Source organism: Macrotis lagotis, chromosome 2 (assembly GCF_037893015.1).
Source record: "Macrotis lagotis isolate mMagLag1 chromosome 2, bilby.v1.9.chrom.fasta, whole genome shotgun sequence".
NCBI classification, from domain to species: Eukaryota; Metazoa; Chordata; class Mammalia; order Peramelemorphia; family Peramelidae; genus Macrotis; species Macrotis lagotis.
This window is the reverse complement of record NC_133659.1, coordinates 224,562,135-224,581,566: the sequence shown is the minus strand read 5'-3', so window position 1 is coordinate 224,581,566 and position 19,432 is coordinate 224,562,135. Positions and strand designations below refer to the sequence as shown.

Sequence of the window (19,432 nt, the reverse complement as noted above, 5' to 3'; positions counted from 1 at the left end):
ACCTAGCCACCCCTAGATTTTTAATTTTATAATTTTTCCCCCACCCTCTCTTCCCTCCCCCCCCCAGAAGGCAGTCTGATAATCTTTACTTTGTTTCCATGCTATACATTGATCAAAATTGAATGTGTTGAGAGAAAAATCATATCCTTGAGGAAAAAATAAAATATTTGAGATAGCAAAATTATATAGTATATAAGACAACTTTTTTTTTTAATTTAAGGTAATAGTCTTCCATCTTTGTTTAAACTCCACAGTTCTTTCTCTGGATACAGATGGTATTCTCTGTTGCAGATACCCTAAAATTGTCCATGATTGTTGCACTGATGGAATGAGGAAGTCCATTAAGTTTGATTATGACCTCCATGTTGCTGTTAGGGTGTACAATGTTCTTCTGGTTCTGCTCATCTCACTCAGCATCAGTTCATGCAAATCCTTCCAGGCTTCTCTGAATTCCCATCCCTCCTGGTTTCTAATAGAACAGTAGTATTCCATAACATATATATACCACAATTTGTTCAGCCATTCCCCAATTGATGGACATTCACTCAATTTCCAATTCTTTGCCATCACAAACAGAATTGCTATGATGTGATGTTTTTACCCTTTTTAATAATCCCTTCAGGGTACAGACCCAGTAGTGGTATTGCTGGATCAAAGGGTATGCACATTTTTCTTGTCCTTTGGGCATAATTCCAGATTGCTCTCCAGGAAAGGTTGGATCAGTTCACAGCCACCCTCCATTGATCTTGATCTAAAATGTTCTCTACCATGTTTGCCCCTCTGATTCCTGTATGTCTTTACATGAATATAAATTTCTTAATATACAGTACCTCTCCTCTTTATTTAACTTGTTTCTTTTGAAACATGTTCTGTATTTGGATATCATTCTAAATCTCAGTAAAACTCATGAGGTCAAACTTATGCCCTTCTAACAGAGGGAATGTCCCATCTGAGATTTAGAATGGTATCCTTATATAGAACATGGTTTTGAAGTCACAGGGTTTATTCCTTGCTTCTTTCTTGGATTTTTCTTCTATCATCATTCTGGAATTTTCACTTTCTTACCCAAAACTTTAATTATCAGCAGTACTTTTCTGGTTTCTCCTGCTACTTTCATGAATCACCTGAAGTCAATAGTTGTTTTGATAAGTCTTTGGAGGTGACCTGTTATGTCTTAGAAGACAACAGACTTTTCTTTTGTTCTTGTTATCAGATTAACAAATTGCTGCCTCTGTCCTCTTGAGGGAAGAATCACCAGTCATCCAGATGATCTTGTATTTCAGTGGTTTCTGTTTAATACAATAAGAACAACAACAATAATAATATTAGCTAATATTTATATAGTGTTTTACTATAGGCCCTGTGCTAATCACTTTACAATCATGTCATTTGACCTCACAGCAACCCTTGGTAAATGCTATTAGTAGTTCCATTTATAGATGAGGAAACTCAACAAAACAGAAGTAACTTGCTATATGTCCGAACTTCTAAACTGAGGTCTTCTTGACCCCTGGCCTAGCTGTCCCATTTAGTGCAAAGCCTAAAAAAAGTCCAAGAAAAATCCATTACCTTAAGTAGTAAATGATTGCAGAATATTATGAATATATTAAATTACCCTGGGGGCTCACAACATATTTTTGACTGTTATTGTTGAAAGGGGATTGCTGAACAAAAAAACACTGGGAATCTCTATTCTGCATATAGCTTCTTGGCCTGTACTATATCATTCCTTAGGGGATAAGCAGCTGCTTCCTCTTTAGAATATCTAGGTCCTTAATCTTTTTTTTTTGAGGGGGAGGGGAGTTGGAAAAAGCTTCAGATTTGTTTTTTAGTTCTGAAAGAATACTTGTCCTTCCCCGCCCCCCCCCTTTCCCTCTCTTCCCTCCCCTCTCTACAAAATCCTTCCAATTCTCCCACTTTCAGTTGAGGTCAAACTTTCCCTCCTTAACTTCAGACCCATTCCCAACTCCCCCTCCCTCAATTGAAATCTCCCTTCTGGGTTTTTTTTTTCATTATTCCTGATCATCTGGAGTGTGAAAAGATGTTTTAAGTGTCTTTAGCTGTTCTCCTAGGAGGGAACCCAGTTTATACTTGGAAGCTCTGGGAGAGCTCCATCCTGTGTCTCTGGAAGAAGAGCATAAGTTTGAGTATTACTGAGTATACTGAATATAAGCATGAGTATTACTGAAATTTAGAATGACATCCATAAAGACAATATAGCTCAAAAGAAATGAGATAAATAAAGAAGAGAGGCATAGTACACACACACACACACACACACACACACACACACACAGTTGTTTTTGTTTTTGCAAGGCAATGAGTTAAGTGACTTGCCCAAGGTCACAAAGCTAGGTAATTTTTAAGTGTCTGAGGTCCTCCAGACCCCTGTGCTACCTAGCTGCTCTGAGGCATTGAAGATATATATATATATTTTAGGTTTTTGCAAGGCAAATGGGGTTAAGAGGCTTGCCCAAGGCCACACAGCTAGCTAATTATTATGCATCTGAGACCTGATTTGAACCCAGGTACTCCTGACTCCAGGGCCCATGCTTTATCCATTGCTCCACCTAGTGGCCCACAGGCATTGAATATTAAGAAATTTATATTCATGTAAAGAAAGCAAGGAATCAGAGGGGGAAGCATGATAGAGAATATTTAGATCAAGATCAATGGATGCAGACACAGAAATGATTTAGGCAATTAACAAGAGGGGCAGAATTTCAACTACTGGCTATTGTCTGAAGTAGGGAGGGGATGTTATAGGGGTTAATCAGATCCATATGGCTCTGAAAGTAGCAATTAATCTAGGTTCCTCCAGCTTTTTCTACTATTTGTATGTGTTTACATTCTGAAATCTTTCCTTATTATTTTTGATGGGTTGAAAGAAAGGGTTTGAATACTATATCATAATCAGAGAAAGGGCTTCAGATGAGCTGATTTCTCTGGTTTTCTTACTACTCAGCTATCTTTACTGGTTTCCTCTTCATGCTACTAAATTGTTGGGTTGTTTTTTTTACATAAATTTCATAAGCTGTCATTTTGTTTGTTTCTGAAAAGCTGCACTTTGTCCAAAGTATGGTTTAATTTAAGTATGAACTGGAAAGTGAGAAGTTCAGACCTCTAAAACTTTTATACTTTACCTGACTCTACATAATTATTTGCTGTTTGGAAGGGGTGGCTAGGTGGTGCAGTGGATAAAGCATGGATCCTGGAGTCAGGAGTACCTGGGTTCAAATCCTGTCTCAGTCACTTAATAATTACCTGTGTGGCCTTGGGCAAACCGCTTAACCCCATTTGCCTTGCAAAAACCTAAAAAAAAATTATTTGCTGTTTGGAAATCCTAACTGTCTCTCTTTACATACTTTAGGTTAAACTTGCACAGCTGAAGAAGCAGCAAGAGAAAATGATACGAGAAATGGAAGCAGCCATCTCTCACAGAGAGTCCTTTGTGATTCGGGGAGAAGGTCAAAGCAAGACAGACAAAAAACTACTTACTAGAACCAATTTTCACCACCAGCAAATGGAGCTTAGGAAGAAAATCAGAGAAACTCAGAAGGTAGGTAAGCAATGCAACAAAAAGAAAGGAGAAAACTTAATAGTATTTTTATTTTATATGACATTGACTCAGTCTCCTACTGTGATGCTTATTGTGAATGAAGATGACTTTGAGTCCTCAAAGGAAGTTCTGGCTTGTCTGGCCAAGCTGGAAATGATTAAAGTATGACCCTGATGACAGATTGTGCATCTCTAGTCTTAGAAAAACATAGCTAAGTTTGCAGAGTTTTATTCACAAGTTTTATCTCTAGGTGATGGCTCATTTTGTTTTAATTTTGGATTTTTGTTTCTTTGTTTTGGGGTATTTTAGGACTACTCAAGAAATGGAAGGGTTGTGATTTTCATCACTGGAGAGAATACACACACAGTTACAGTCATGTATCTTTTGAAATATTTACTCAAAGGGGCGGCTAGGTGGAGCAGTGGGAAAAAAGCACCTGCTCTGGAGTCAGGAGTACCTGGGTTCAAATCCAGTCTCAGACACTTAATAATTACCTAGCTGTGTGGCCTTGGGCAAGCCACTTAACCCCATTTGCCTTGTAAAAACAAACAAACAAACAAAAAAAAAGAAATATTTACTCAAAAAGCCAGGATTATTGGGAGAACAATCTGATTTATTTTGTAAAGGAAATACTTAGGGACAAAAGAGATAAAAATTACACTGGATTTGAATTGAGGTCTTCCTGACTCCAGATCCAGCACTCTATCCACTGAACCAACTAGCTACCCAATCTTTTTAGAAAGCAATCTAGCAGGATGAAAGGAAAGTTGAATAAGTAGTAATAATAGCAATGAATCCAATTAAAGTTTAATTCTAGGGGCAGATAGGTTGGCATAGAACCCTGGTCCTGGAGTCAGGAGTCCCTGAGTTCAAATCCAGCTTCAGACACTTAATAATTGCCTAGCTATGTGACTTTGGGCAAGTCACTTAATCCCATTGCTTTGTAAAAAACAAAAAACATTTAATTTAATTTTTTTTTATTTTTTATTTTTTTGCAAGGCAAATGGGGTTAAGTGGCTTGCCCAAGGCCACACAGCTAGGTAATTATTAAGTGTCTGAGACTGGATTTGAAGAGGGACTCCTGACTCCAGGGCCGGTGCTCTATCCACTGCGCCACCTAGCTGCCCCAACATTTAATTTTATTAAAATAATCATGCCCATTGAATTCCATTGTTGGGAATTGTTCTTGAGAACAGACCTCAAAATCTAAAATAGTTTTAGAAGGAAATTTTGGGGGGGATATTTGGTAGAGGGAAGTGAGCCAGCAAGGAACTGTGGATCCCTGGTGTCCAGACTCTGATTTAGAAATTTAGATTTAGATTATATTCTTGAAGATGGTGGTGTGAAGGCGCATCCCCTGGGAACCTCTTCCCCCCAAAACTCCAAAGACCAACAAATTATGACTCTAGCCAAAATTTAGAGGGGCAGAACACACAGAAAGACTGAGTGATACATTTTTCCAGTCCAAGATAGCTTAGAAATTCTGCGGGAAAGATGTGCTTCACCAGAACCCAGAATTGGAAAAAGCTCTGGTCGCAGTGCAACCCTAGAACAGCTTGAAGGGGCAGGGAGAGGATTCTGATACACCAGAATGAGTGTGGAGTGAGGGAGCACTGACCAAAGAACCTGCAGCGAGAATCTGGAGAAAGCAGCCTGCACCCCCAGAGACAGTAATGGGGTCAGCGAAGACTGCAGAGATTTCTCTGCTCTCCCTGGGTCAGGACTCTGCTGCTAGCCTACACTCAGATCCAGGTTGCAGTTTGGGCTTCCATACTAAGATAGCCAAGCAGGACTCCTCCTTACAGCTCCAAGGGAAAGGGAAGTATGGGGCCATCTACATATCAAAGCGCAGGCAAGAGAGCATAAGACTTTGGAGGAATAAAGGTCCCAGTGGGGTGTCTGGGGAAAAAAACCCCAAAGCCTTGGGAAGTGCTGTGGATTGGTCTTGGGCTGAGGAAATGAATAAACCACAGAAAAAGAAGAATCTGGCCATAGAGAATTACTTTAGTCCCATGGAAGATCAAAACACATACTCAGATGATGACAAAATCGAAGCTTCTGTATCCAAAACCTCCAAGAGAAATAGAAAATGGGCTCAGACTATGGATGAGCTCAAAAAAGACTTTGAAAAGCAATTAAGGGAGGTGGAGGAAAAATTGGGAGGAGAAATGAGAGTGATGCAGAAAAAATCATGAAAACCAAATAAACAGTTTGGTGAAAGAAATACAAAAAAAATACTGAAGAAAATAATATGTTAAAAAACCAGGTCAGGTCTAATGGAAAAAAGCAAAACAAAAGGCAAATGAGGACAACAATGCCTTAAAAAGCAGAATTGGCCAGCTGGAAAAGGAGATAAAAAAGCTCTCTGAAGAAAATAACTCCTTCAAATGCAGAAGGGAACTAAAGGAAGCTAATGACTTTGCAAGAAATCATGAAGAAATAAAACTCTTCTAAAAAAAAGCCAAAAATTAGAAGATAATGTGAAATATCTCATTGGAAAAACAATTGGCCTCAAAAAGAGATCCAAAAGAAATAATTTAAAAATTATTGGGCTATCTGAAAGCCACAATCAGGAAAAGATTCTAGACTTCATATTTCAAGAAATAATGCAGGGGTCCAGCCTCCCTGGGGTTCTTGGAACTTGACAGGAGGGATAGAGTTGGCAAAATGAGTTGAGTCAACAAGTGGGTAAAGGCAGGAGCAGGTTGACTGACTGTCAGCTGCTTAGATTTATTTTTATAGTCTCAAAATCATATGAAACAAGCAAACTAAAATCATTTCCTTGGTTACAAAAGTGTACAATTTTCATCATTAATCATATAGTTCATATGGTTACAAGTTTGATCATGTAGTGGTTACAAGTGTGATTATCAATCATGTAGTTAATTTTCTTGTCCCTGCTAAGACTGTGATGACCTCAACCTGCCTGTTACCTAGTTTGTTGCTGCATAGTAAAGTTATTGATTAAACAGAACTTTCCTTATAATAATCTTTGATATAATTTGTTTAATGGAATGCTTCCATGTTTTTGTATCGCATATGTAATGTTTTTCAATATGCTCCCTTGACAACCTATAGTGAGGGTAGTTATGTTTGTCCACCTGTCCGTTGACTCCTTCAATAACTAATTTTCCTTTCAGCCCTTGTTGGTAGACAATATGGTTTCTATGACTTTTTATTCTTTCCCAATAAACTAAGGCTGTTAGAGTTCACATATTGGTTACCTATACTAACTATTCTCTCACCATCTTTATCATATATTCCTGTGTATGATAAGGGGGGCAAAACTGTTAATTTCCCTGGAATTCTATCTGACCCATCTTCTGTTTTCCCTGTATATATTCTGACATCTCCCTGGAACTCTCAGTGCTGTATCTTCCAAAGATTTCATAATGTTGAAGCCTTTTGTATTTCTCAGGGAGAGGCAGTCCTGTTAAATTTGGACAGAGTTCACAATCTGTTTTATTCAAGGAATTTCTCTGAAATCCTTCCTTTATAGTCATTCCACTATTAGGATGAGTAAGTTTTGCAATCAATAATAGACCTATAAATATGGGTTTACATGGAATCCCTATATATATATATATATATTGAAGAAGGAAATGTTGTTCCATCAGGCAGTGTGACTGCCCTGAGTCTTCTTGCCGTGACTGTGTCAAACAGCTTAGAGACCCTGGCTTCCAACAAAATAAAATATCAAAATTGCCCCAAGATCCTAGAAGCAGAAGATAAAATAGAAATTGAGGGAATTCACCAGTCACCTCCTGAAAGAGATCCCAAAAGAAAAACCACCAGGAATATTATAGCCAGATCCCAAAACTCCCAAATCAAAGAGAAAATTCTAAAAGCTGCCAGAAACAAGGCTACTGAGGCTCCATAGTCAAGATTACACAGGATCTGGCAGCATCTATATTAAGGGCTCATAGGGATTGCAATATCATATTCCAGAAGGCAAAAGACCTTGGTTTACAACTGAGAATCAACTACCCAGCAAAACTGAACATCCTCTTTCAGGGGAAAAGATGGACTTTCAATGAAACAGGGGACTTTCAAACTTTGCTACTGAAACAACCAGAGCTGAACAGAAAGTTTGATCTCCAAGTACAGGACTCTAGTGAACCATAAAGGGGGTGGATGAGAAGGACTAAGTATGAGGAACTTAATGATATTGAACTGTTTGTATTCCTGCACAGGAAGAAGATATTGATAACTCATATGAACTTTCTCATTTATAAGAGCTGTTAGAAGGTGCATATATAGACAAGACATAGGAAGGAGCAGAATATAATGGTATAATATAGGAAAAGATGGAGTCAATGGGTGATAAAGGAGAGTACTGGGAGGAAGGGAAAGGAGATGAAGAAGAAGATAAGAAATTTCACATAAGAGTCAAGAAAAAGCTTTTTCAATGGTGTGGAAAGGGGGAAGATAAGGGGGAATGAATGAATCTTCATTCTCATTAGAAATGGCTCAGAGAGGAAATAATATACACAATTAATAGGGTGAGGAAATCTATCTTACCGTAGAGAAAAATGAGAAGAAAGGGATGGGATAAGGGGGAATGGGGGGAGAGAAGAGGAGAATAGGTGATAGAAGAGAGGGAAGATTGAGAGAGATAGTACTCAGATACAATACTTTTTTGAACAGAGCCAGGATGAAAGGAGAGAGAGAGAATAGAATAAATGAGAGTAGGGAGGAATAGAGTGGAGGTACAGCTAATAATAGCAACTGTGGGGAAAAAAAACTGAAGCAGCTTCTCTGGTGGACTTATGATTAAGAAAGCAACTCACCGCAGAGACAGAGCCATTGGAATCTGAACACAGACTGAAGTACATTTTTTCCCTCTCTCTCTCACACTCTTCTTGAGGTTTCTCATTTTCTTGGGGTGGGGGAGGGTTTATGTTTACTCTTATTACAAAATTAATAGTAATCACAAATTACAAAAATAATAGTAATCACAAATTAAAGTTCATTTGAAAAAAAAAAGAAATGAAGAGGCATGGGAATTCAAGGAAGCCTGGAGGGATTTGCATGAACTGATGCTGAGCGAGACAAGCAGAACCAGAAAACCATTGTACACCCTAACAGCAACATGGGGGTGATGACAAACCTTGATGGACACACTCATTCCATCAGTACAACAATCAGGAACAATTTTGGGGTATCTGTGATGGAGAATACCATCTGGATCCAGAGAAAGAATCATGGAACTTGAAAAAAGACCAAAGACCTTTAATTTAGGGGGGGAAAAACCCCATTGTTTTACTATATAATTCTGCTATCTCTTATACTTTATTTTTCTTCTTTAAGGATACGATTTCTCTCTTATCATATTCAGTTTAGATCAGTGTATACCATGGAAACATTGTGAAGACTAACAAGCTGCCTTCCTGGAGGGGGGGGGAAGAAAGATTAGGGGGGAAAATTGTAAAACTCAAAATAAATAAAATTAAATTAAAAAATAAAGAAGGGACCTTGGGCAAAGTCAAAAAATAAAAATAAAATAAATCTATTATATTCTCCAAAAAAAAAAAAAAGATATTTAGAGTTAGAGTTAGAGTTTAAAAAGGGTACTCAGGACAAGAATTCCAGGGACCACATGAGCCAAAAACATAGAGGCATCCCAAATACAAACTTGTGCAGATCCATCATAAGTCCTGGGTAGGGTAAACAAAACAAGAATGCTTTCGGTAAATCCAGGACCTGGAGGAGTTCCAGATTACCTTGTTAATTCTAGCATTCCTAGAGTTATTGAGGTCAGGCAACATTCTGGGTGTTGTCATTAATCACATTTAAATAGTGTAATAATTTATTTGGAAAAATTATTTTTCCTAGAAATTCCTCCTTTGGTATTTTCAAGAACCCAACATTCTCATATTAATGCAAGCACAGTTACAGAAACAACAAGCTGAGTTAAAGTATCAAAGGGAGTTCATTAAAACAACAGCTAGGTAGTACAGTAGATAGAGCTACAGCTGTGGAGTCCAGAGGGCCTGAGTTTAAATTGACCTCAGACACTTGATACTTGCCAACTTGTGACCTTGGGCCAATCCCTTAACCCTTTTACCTCCCACTTTGGCTGGGAGTGGTATTAATTTCTCATACTTAAAATCAGAACTTTACAACATACTGATAAGATTTTATTATCCTGCCCAAATGGAAAGTCCCAACCTCCCAGGTGAGAACAATTTAAACATCCTTTTTTCCCAAAACCAGTATGTTATTATTTTCCATTTTAAAGAAAAATATACCTAATTAAATACTTAAAATTTTCATTGTGACCTCATTTTTAAATGGCATGATTCATAATCTAACAACTCTAGATTAAAAAAGAAGTAATGTTTCTAATGAAACATTTTTTCAATTAATAGCATCTCTTAAATAATTCTTATTTTATAATGGGTTCCCAAAATTCATGAGAAAAATTATAATTCTAACAATAACATTAAACAATTATATATATTTTTAGAACATAACTCAAAACTTTTTGCTAGTCAAATAATATCAATTTATTTGAATACATCCCTGAATTCTCTCATATAGAAAACCAGCATCTATCAATTTAACTTTCTATATCAATCACATTAAAAAAACATTATAGTGAGATTATAATTAATTAATATGATAATAGTTAACATTTGTAAAGTGCCTCCCACCACCTGCTAGATACTGTGCAAAGCATTTTACAATTTATTTCACTGAATCCTCATAACAACCTTAGGATGTAGGTACTTAATATTATTTTACAGATGAGAAAACTGAGGCAAACAGGTAAAGCAACGTGCTTAAAGTCACACAGCTAGTATTTCCAAGATCAGATTTGAACTCAGGTTTTCCTGATCCATGTAGTTTCTTTTTTTTTTTTTTTAAAGATTTTATTTGGGGTGGCTAGATGGCTTAGTGGATAAAGCACCTGCCCTGGAGTCAGGAGTACCTGGGTTCAAATGTGACCTCAGACACTTAATAATTACCTAGCTGTGTGGGCTTGGGCAAGCCACGTAACCCCATTTGCCTTGCAAAAACCTAAAAATAAAAGATTTTATTTTGAGTTTTACAATTTTTCCCCTAATTTTACTTCTCTTCCCCCACTCCCCACAGAAGGCAATTTGCTAGTCTTTACATTGCTGATCCATGTAGTTTCAAAGCATCATACCTTAATGTCAACTATCCAGTGTATTTTTCATTAAGTTCTGATTCACCACAGTTTTCCTAATAAGAGAACACTTCTCACCATAAATGAGATTACATTATAAGTTGATTTCAGGACAAATTTCAACAAATTAGATCTAGATTCATAATTACAAATGACAATATTCAAAATCTCAATTTTCCCAAGGTCCATTAACTGCCTGCACCTCAAATTTTAGGGCCCACTGCTTTTAGGTTACTTTCTTTTTTTAATTTTTTTTGCAAGACAATGGGGTTACGTGTCTTGCCCAAGGCCACACAGCTAGGTAATTATTAAGTGTCTGAAGTTAGATTTGAACTCAGGCACTCCTGACTTGAGGGCCCGTACTCTATCCACTGCACCATCTAGCTGCCCCTAGATAGTTTACTTTCAAAGATTCTTATCAATAGTCTCATATTCCCACTACCTTTCATTTTGGGGTCCATGAGGCTGAAGACCAGTATATGCCCTTCTAATGGGGCATCTAATATTTTTTAGTTTGCATACTCAAATAATTTCATGCCACAAATTTATTTCTGTTGTTTCCATTTTGGCAAATGTTAAAACTTGATATACTATTGTCTGTCTGAAATTGCTAATAGGTTTTCCAATAGAAAGTTTCACAAATACTTCTATCTTTTTTTTTTTAAGATTTTTGCGAGGCAAATGGAGTTAAGTGGCTTGCCCAAGGCCACACAGCTAGGTAATTATTAAGTGTCTGAGACCGGATTTGAACCCAGGTACTACTGACTCCAGGGCTGGTTCTTTATCCACTGCACCACCTAGCCACCTCTAAATACTTCTATCTTAATGGAATCAAAAAACTTCACAAACTTCTTTCCAAAACTCCCAACTCTTGATTTTCAAACCCTCCATTTCACACTGTCAGGGCAAACTTTCTTTAACTTTCCATCCATTGTCCTTCTATTGCTACTTACTTTAAACCTTCTCTCTGGTAATTTTTCCCCCTTTCAGTAAACTTTGATTAAAGGTTACCATTTTTGAAAATAACCTTTCATTTTAAACTCTGATACCTCACATCTCTTTACTTTCACTCCTTAAGTCTATTTCATCTTATTTCTCAATCATCTTCTAATCTAACATTCTCCTGAATCTCTACTGTACAGATTTTTCCTTTTTACAATACCAATTAAATTGCTGTACTTTTACTTTTGGAGTTGTATAGTCTATTTCAGTTCAGGTGACTTTGCTACTGGTTTATTTTAAAAATTAAATTCTGTTGAATCAATATAACTTTAGTTCTACTTATTCCCTAGTAAGTGAAATCACCTTCAACTAAACAAAACATCTATCTCCCTCCAGGAAGATGAGTAAAGTGTATGTTGTTTGCATCTTAATCCTAGCAGCAAACCTCCAAAAATCCACTAGGATACTATCATAATTAAGAAATTTACAGTAAAGAGATTACATTTCAGAAAGAAATTTTAGTTTGTAATTAGTTTATAATACCATATATTTCTACAAACCATGAAAAAAGATTTCCTTCCTTTTCTTGTCTGTCTTTATCTTTATGATCTCCAACCTGGACAGGGCTGTGAAAACAGTTTTCCTTCATTATCTCCCATTGCAAATGCCTTGTTTAAAAAACAAACCTAGAATCACAGAGACTCAGTTTCCTTTGAGAACAGACCTCAAAATCTGAAATAGTTTTAGAAAGAAATTTATATCATTGTTTGGTAGCGGAAAGTGAGCCAGTAAGAAGTGTGACTCCCTCTTTTCCAGGCTCTGGAAGGTTTCCATTATATGGGATTTAGCAAGGATGCCCAGAATAAGAACCAAGCAAGCCAAAATACAGAGGAATCATCACAAGTCCTGGATGTGATAATGCAAAACAAGAATGTTTTGGGTAGATCCAGGACATGGGGAAACCCAAAACACATTGTAAACATTTCCAGTATTACTAGATTGTTATTGTCTAGAGAGATTCTGAGTGTGGATAATCTTTAATCACATAATGTTGGATTTAAACAGTATAATCATTTTCCCAAACAATATAATCATTTTTCTTACAGAATATACTCTGAATGTGTAATTTTTTAAAGATTATTTGTCCAAAGATATTTAAAGCAGTACTGTGTGTAATTAGAAAAAAATTAAATACTCTATACAATAATGGGAAAATGGTTAAATAAATGTGGATAATGGAATAGAATTTAAGAACTTGGATTCTAGTTTCAGCTCTGACATCAACTAATTGTGCCATTGAGTATATTACCTTTCTGGAATTCAGATTTCTCATCAATAAAATGAAGAGATTCAATTAGATGTTTATTGAGATCTCTTCATAATTGACATTCTATGATTCTGTGAGTAGAAGGCTCAGAGGATTTTAAAAGGTTCAAGGTAAACCATTCAATTATGATACCAGAGCAAGTAAAATGAGTCACTCAACATTTTCTGCAGTACTCAGATTAATTAGAAATCATAATATATATACACATACATATTCACACATACATTTGTTATATCAAACAGTTGTTTGGAGGGCTATTGACTGATAAAGAGATCTCTATCAACCAAGTATTCTACTTCAACAAAAAAGGTCTAAGTCTTGATTACTTTTTAAAAATTTTTAATTAGTTTATTTCTAACATTCTTTTCTTTTGAAATTTTGAGTTCCAAATTTTCCCCCTCTCTCCCACAACCACTGAGAAGACAAGAATATAATATCAATTATATTTGTGGAATCATGCAAAACATATTTCCATATTAGATATATTTCAAAAAGAAGAAAGAAATCTAAAGAAAATGAGAAAATCATACTTCAATTTGCACTCAGAGTTCATGAGTTCTCTTTCTGGAGTAGGTAACATTTTTTTTTTTAATCATGAGTCCTTTGGCATTGTCTTCATGAGAGTAGTTTTGCCTTTCACAGTTGAACATCATTACAATATTATTACTGTGCACAATAATCTCCCATTTCTTCTCACTTCACTTTGTATCAGTTTACACAAGTCTCAACATGATTTCTGAAACTATCTCCTCATTATTTCTTATAGTACAATATCATTCCATCACATTTATATACCAACTTGTTCAGCCATTCCCTAATTGATAAGCATCCTCTCAATTTCCAGTTCTTTGCCACCACAAAAAGAGCTGCTATAAATATTTTTGTGCATACAGAACTATTTCCTTTTTCTTTGGTCTTTTTTAGATACAGACCTAGCAATGATATTTCTGTGTTAAAGAATATGCACAATTTTATAGCCCTTTGAGAATAGTTCTTGTATAATACTTCCAGAAAGTTCTAAAAATTACCTTACCCTATAGAGTTTGCAATAATTTAACAAATCAAGAATAGAATATTTTTCAAACAGAAAGAGAAAACAAGTCAAATGCAATTTGTGATGTTAGATTATAACAGTAAAGTTTCAAGGACTTCTATGACAAGATAAATCATTACTATTCAGCAACAGTAGTTTTATGAAAACAGATTTCATTTTGTCTAATTGTCTAAAAAAGTATCATTTTGGGGTACATCCCATTATTTGCACAGAGGCTCTTTTGTTTTCATATGAAACAAGTAGCTTTTAAAAATGTAACAGCCTAATAAATTTTGGCTAAAACTTTAAGACCCTAAGACTTTTTTTCCATAATCCATGACTTTATGTCATTTGGGTTCAACAGAAACTCAAACTTCAATATGCTTTAGCTTTTTACTTTTACTGTCTGCCTCAACTCTTTCCACTTTGATCCATGCTGCTGTTTCCTAAAACAAAGGTCTTGTCCTGGCACCTCTACTCCATCCTGTTCCACTCTGTACCCCCACTCATTACACTCCAAAAGCTTCTCATTACCTCTAGGAGCAAATACAAAATGTTCTGTATGTTATTCAAAGTCCTTCATAATCTTGTCCCCTTTACGTTTTTTATTCTTCTGTAGGCAGACTCAGTGGGCTAAAGGTGGGCTTAATGTTTAGTGCTGAACCTGGAGTCAGGATAACAGTTCATATCTGGGCTCAGACACTTGCTTCCTCTGTGATCTTAAGTCACTTAAAGTCTAGCCTCAGTTTCTTCCCCTGTGTTGTTGTTCAGTCATTTTAGTCAAGTCTGGCTCTTTGTCCATTGCTGGTTTTCTTGGCAAAGATACTGGAGAGGCTTGCCATTTCCTTTCTAGTTCATTTTATAGATAAGAGATCTGAGGCAAACAGGGTTAAACCGTTTGCTCTAGCCACAGCACCACCTAGTTGCCCTAGTTGTAAAATAAGGACAAGAAAATAATATACTGGTAATTTGCCTGGCATTACTGGAGCAAGGAGATGCCTCAACATCCAGTCTATCACCAAGAAGTCCTATTTCCTATTAAACCAGACTATAGAGTAAGATAGTTCTGGAAAAGGCAGGGAAGAGGATGTCTTTGCTCAGCATTGATTACAGCCCCCCCAACTCTGGTTCTTTGCTCTTGTTCTTGCTTTAGAGTGCCCTCTCTCTTCATTTTCCCATTCACCCAGTGACTAATGCCTTTTCCTTCTTCAATCTCATATAACCCTTTATTTAGCAAGTCTATTGCACTTACATGATATTATACTCAGTTGTACAGTAAGCATCTATTTATTTGTTTATTTATAAAATTAAAAAATTATATTTTGATTTTTATTCATATTCCAAACAGTTCTTTTCCTGGACGTGGTTAACATTTTTTTATCATTAAATTTTCTTAGACTACTATTGCTGAAATATCTAAGTCATTCACAGTTGATCTTGGCACACTATTGCCATTATTGTATATATACAATAAGTATTTATTAAGCACCCATTAAATACTGGGGATACAAAGAAAGGCAAAAATATATATAGACTGTCTCTGTTCTCAGTAGTTAACTATGTTTGTCTCATTCTCCTCCTAGATTATGGATTCCGTGAGGGTAAGGATGGTGTCTTAATAATAATTAACATAAATAGAATATCTTAAGGTTTGCAAAGTACTTTATATTATTTCATTTAATTCTCACAATAACTTTATAAGGTAAGAGGTAAAATTTTCAAGTCCCATTTTAAAGCAAAGAAATTTGGGTAAAGAATATATTTAAATAACTAGTGTCAGAAATAGGATTTAATGCCAGAATAACTCTAAATCCAATGCTCTGTCCACTATATCATGTTAGCTTTGTATTAACTTAGAAAACCACATATTAACATTATCTTAATATTAATATATTCTTTTATTATTTTGTTCAACATTTTAATCAGATCTGCCTTAAGGTATATCCCAAGTCCTCCTAGAAGCTACTACAACTTACACAGAACTCTTTTTCCTTTGCAATTTCTATTGGTTTTAGAGTTAACACTATATAGAATAACATTAGATTTGTTCCCTCATTATTTCATTTTTAAAATTTTGTCCCCCTGGTTAATAAGGGCTATCTTATATATCCTTTGTATCCCTTTCAATGCCTTGAATTTTATATTGCCATCAAGACTATTGCAAACTGTCAGGCACATATTGTATCCTTAATATTTAGCATAGATCATTGATTTATTTATCAATTATTGTATGACTGTCATATTGGCAGGAGCTAAGATAATACCTTTGTCTATTGTTTTTAATCTCATAATTCATTTTCCTTTCATAGCTCACTGAAGAATGTGACCAAAGCATCTCTGAGATGGAAGAAAATCAAAAATCCCTAAGTCAATCCCTTGTAGAAAAGCAGAAAAAGCTTGACAATCTACAGAAAGAGACTGACCAACTTGATACCAGAATCAGCAAGCTCACAGAACTTAAAAGACAGGTAAATTGATTATTTTGTTCAGTCAGGTAGATGCACACAGGTTAGCAGAACCTAAAACAAACCCTGCCATTGTGAGAGCACAAAGTCTATATTCAGGCTATTGATGCTACCAGGTACTACATTGCTATGAGCTTTTATTTGATGATCTTCTCTGACTAGAGAAATCAGATACCCTGATTATAACAGTTAGATGGAGGACCCTGTATGTGACTTCTAAGAGTTCAAATGAGAAGAGATTCACATAGTTTCTCCTATTCATTTGAATGCCTACATTTGATTGCAAAGACTTTTCCAAATGAAAAATTATTTGATAACTCAGTGCCCAGTGAGTTAGGGAAGAAAAAAGGAAAATACACCAAGACTTGCATTTCCAGATGGGCTAAGTGAGGCCTCAGGAAGGATAGAGATGTTGAGAAGTGCCCCAGTCCTCCAAATCTACCCCCAGACTAGGGTGGGGATATGGCAGCTTCCTAAAATGGCACTGTAGCTTTCCTTTTTACACATACAGTGCCCCAGCTGAATTATCTCTTCCAACTTTTACTTGCTGGCTGGATTCTCTGAAAGATGATATTCTGGGTCCACCTCCTAAAACTGTCACTCACAGTTCCATCAATTCATTTATCTGTACTATATTTAGCCAGAGGACACGATTAACTCAAGGCTAAAGCATTTAGGAAGTGGCCAGGTACAAAGCATTTCCTTCAAAAACTCAGGATTTTCCCAAAAATATACACAAGGCTAGAAGCTGAAACTGAGACTGAACTCTTTTCCTGGTGTCTGAGCCTCTATTGCTGCTAGAAAGGGCCATAGCTATTTCTTAGCACACCATTTCTTAGTGTGTGGCATCCTAAAAAAAAGTCTGACCATATATTAAGAATGCCTCACAAATACAGAAAAGCAGAAATATTAAATGTTCTTTTTTGGACCATAATGCAATAAAAATTACATTCAATAAAGTTTTTGAAACAAAGCTTAAAAATTAATGGAAACTAAATAATCCAATCCTTAAAAAATGAATGAGTTAAAGAATTAATCATTTCATTAAATTTCATTAAAGATCATGACAATGAGGCAACAAACCAAAATTTGTGGGATGAAATCAAAGAAATACTTCTGCGAAATTTTACAAATCTAAATACTTATGTCAAAAAGAGATCAACTAGAAAAACAAATTTCTTTTAAAATACTTTAAAAATCAAAGGAGAGATTAATAAAAGTGAAAATTTTAAAAATTAAAATAATAAAACTAGATGCTGATTTTATAACAAAAATGATAAATATATCAGCCATTGGTTAATTTGATTTTAAAAAAAGGAGTAATTACCAGTTTCAAAATTTAAAATAGTGAACAACCAATAAAGATGAAGCAAAAGCAATTCCTAGAAGCTATTTTGCCCAATTTTATACCAATAAAACTATCTGAATTAAATGGATGAATATTTTTAAAAATTTAAATTGCCCATATTAGCAGAGAGAAAAAGAATATTTAAATAATCCTATCTTAGAAAAAGAAATTGGCTCCCCAGGGGAGCACTCCAGTGTAAGGGAAAGTCTGTGCCCCTGGGTAAGAGGAACTCTCAGAAACATTTTAGGGAACCCAATAGGAACAGGTGGCAGTTATAAGCTTTGAGGTAACCAGATCTAGGGTGTACTGAGGAGAGGACCTGAGCCCAGTAGTGGTATTCTAGAGTGGTTACGGACCAAGAGGGAGAGAAAGTTCAGAAGCAAGCAGCTGCAGTGTGGTTCACATTCTAGGAACAAATCCAGCTTCCAGCCCAGTCTGAAGTGTGCAGAGGAATAACAAGGCAGGATTCCCAAGCCAAAGGGAGTATCCATAATTCTCTCACTCTGAAATAGCAGTTTCCCAGCTGGCTGATAGTAGTATAGAATTAAACTCTGATTAGGAATTTGTAGAACTCAAGATTATGTTGCCTTGGATAAACTTTGGGAGTACTCAAAGTTTGCAGTCCCCAGCCCAACTTGTCCCTAAGATCCTGGGATAACACAAGATTCAATTCCCCAAAAAGCACAAGAGTGGCACACTTTGCCTCATTCATATAAAATACAAAATTCAAAAGTGGTCTGAAAGGATGAAACAACAAACACAAAGAATCAGACCATAAAAAGCTTTTTATGATAACAAGAATGCTTGAGACATAAATCAAGAAAGAAAATGACTCCAAAACATCTCCAAGCAACATCTTGAAAAAAAAAAATAACTTGGGCATAAATCCAAATACAATTCCCAGAAGATATAAAGCAAGTTTTCTTTTAAAAGGGTTTTTGTTAGGGCAGCTAAGTGGATAGCGTCACTGGCCTTAGAATCAAGAGGACCTGAGTTCAAATTCTACCTCAGACACTTAATAATTACCCATTGCCTTGCAAAAAAACAAAAGCAAAAAGAATGGAGAACTCTTGAAGAAAGAATTGGAAAGGGAATTAACAAGTTAGCATGAGGTACAAAGCTTTACCCAAGCAATAAGGTCCCTGAAAATAAGAATGGACCAAATAGAAGTCATTGACTCTGTTGGTTACCTCCTGAAAAAGAGTTCAAACTGAAAATTCCTAGGAACATCATAGCTAGAACTCCCAGGTTAAGGGAAAAAATATTGCATGTAGCCCCCCAAAAAAAGAATTCAAGTATCAAGAAGTCACATGCAGGGTCATACACAATTTAAAAGCCACCACCATTAAGGAGCAGAGAACTTGGAATAAAACATTCCAGAAGGCAAAGGACATGGGTTTACAGTCAAGAAGACAGAGAAAAAAAAAATGAATCTTTAAAGCATTCTTTATGAAATGACTAAAGTTGCATAGAGATTTTGAAGTTCAAACAAAGGAGTTAAGAGAAACATAAAAAAGGTAAATATGAATTAATAATTATAAGGGACAACAAGGATGAACTGATTACATTCAAATATGGAAAGATGATGTGTTTCCCCTCTGAACC

The 19,432-nt window shown here is 35.9% G+C and overlaps 1 protein-coding gene across 1 annotated transcript in view; it reads left to right on the top strand.

Moving 5' to 3' along the window:
• CCDC40 (coiled-coil domain 40 molecular ruler complex subunit) overlaps positions 1–19,432 on the top strand; it is a 108,418-nt gene that overhangs the window by 85,216 nt on the left and 3,770 nt on the right. The window contains exons 18-19 of the mRNA XM_074224991.1: positions 3,371–3,559; positions 16,324–16,482. Coding sequence (XP_074081092.1) covers positions 3,371–3,559; positions 16,324–16,482 — 348 coding nt within the window. The remainder of the gene's footprint in view (positions 1–3,370; positions 3,560–16,323; positions 16,483–19,432) is intronic.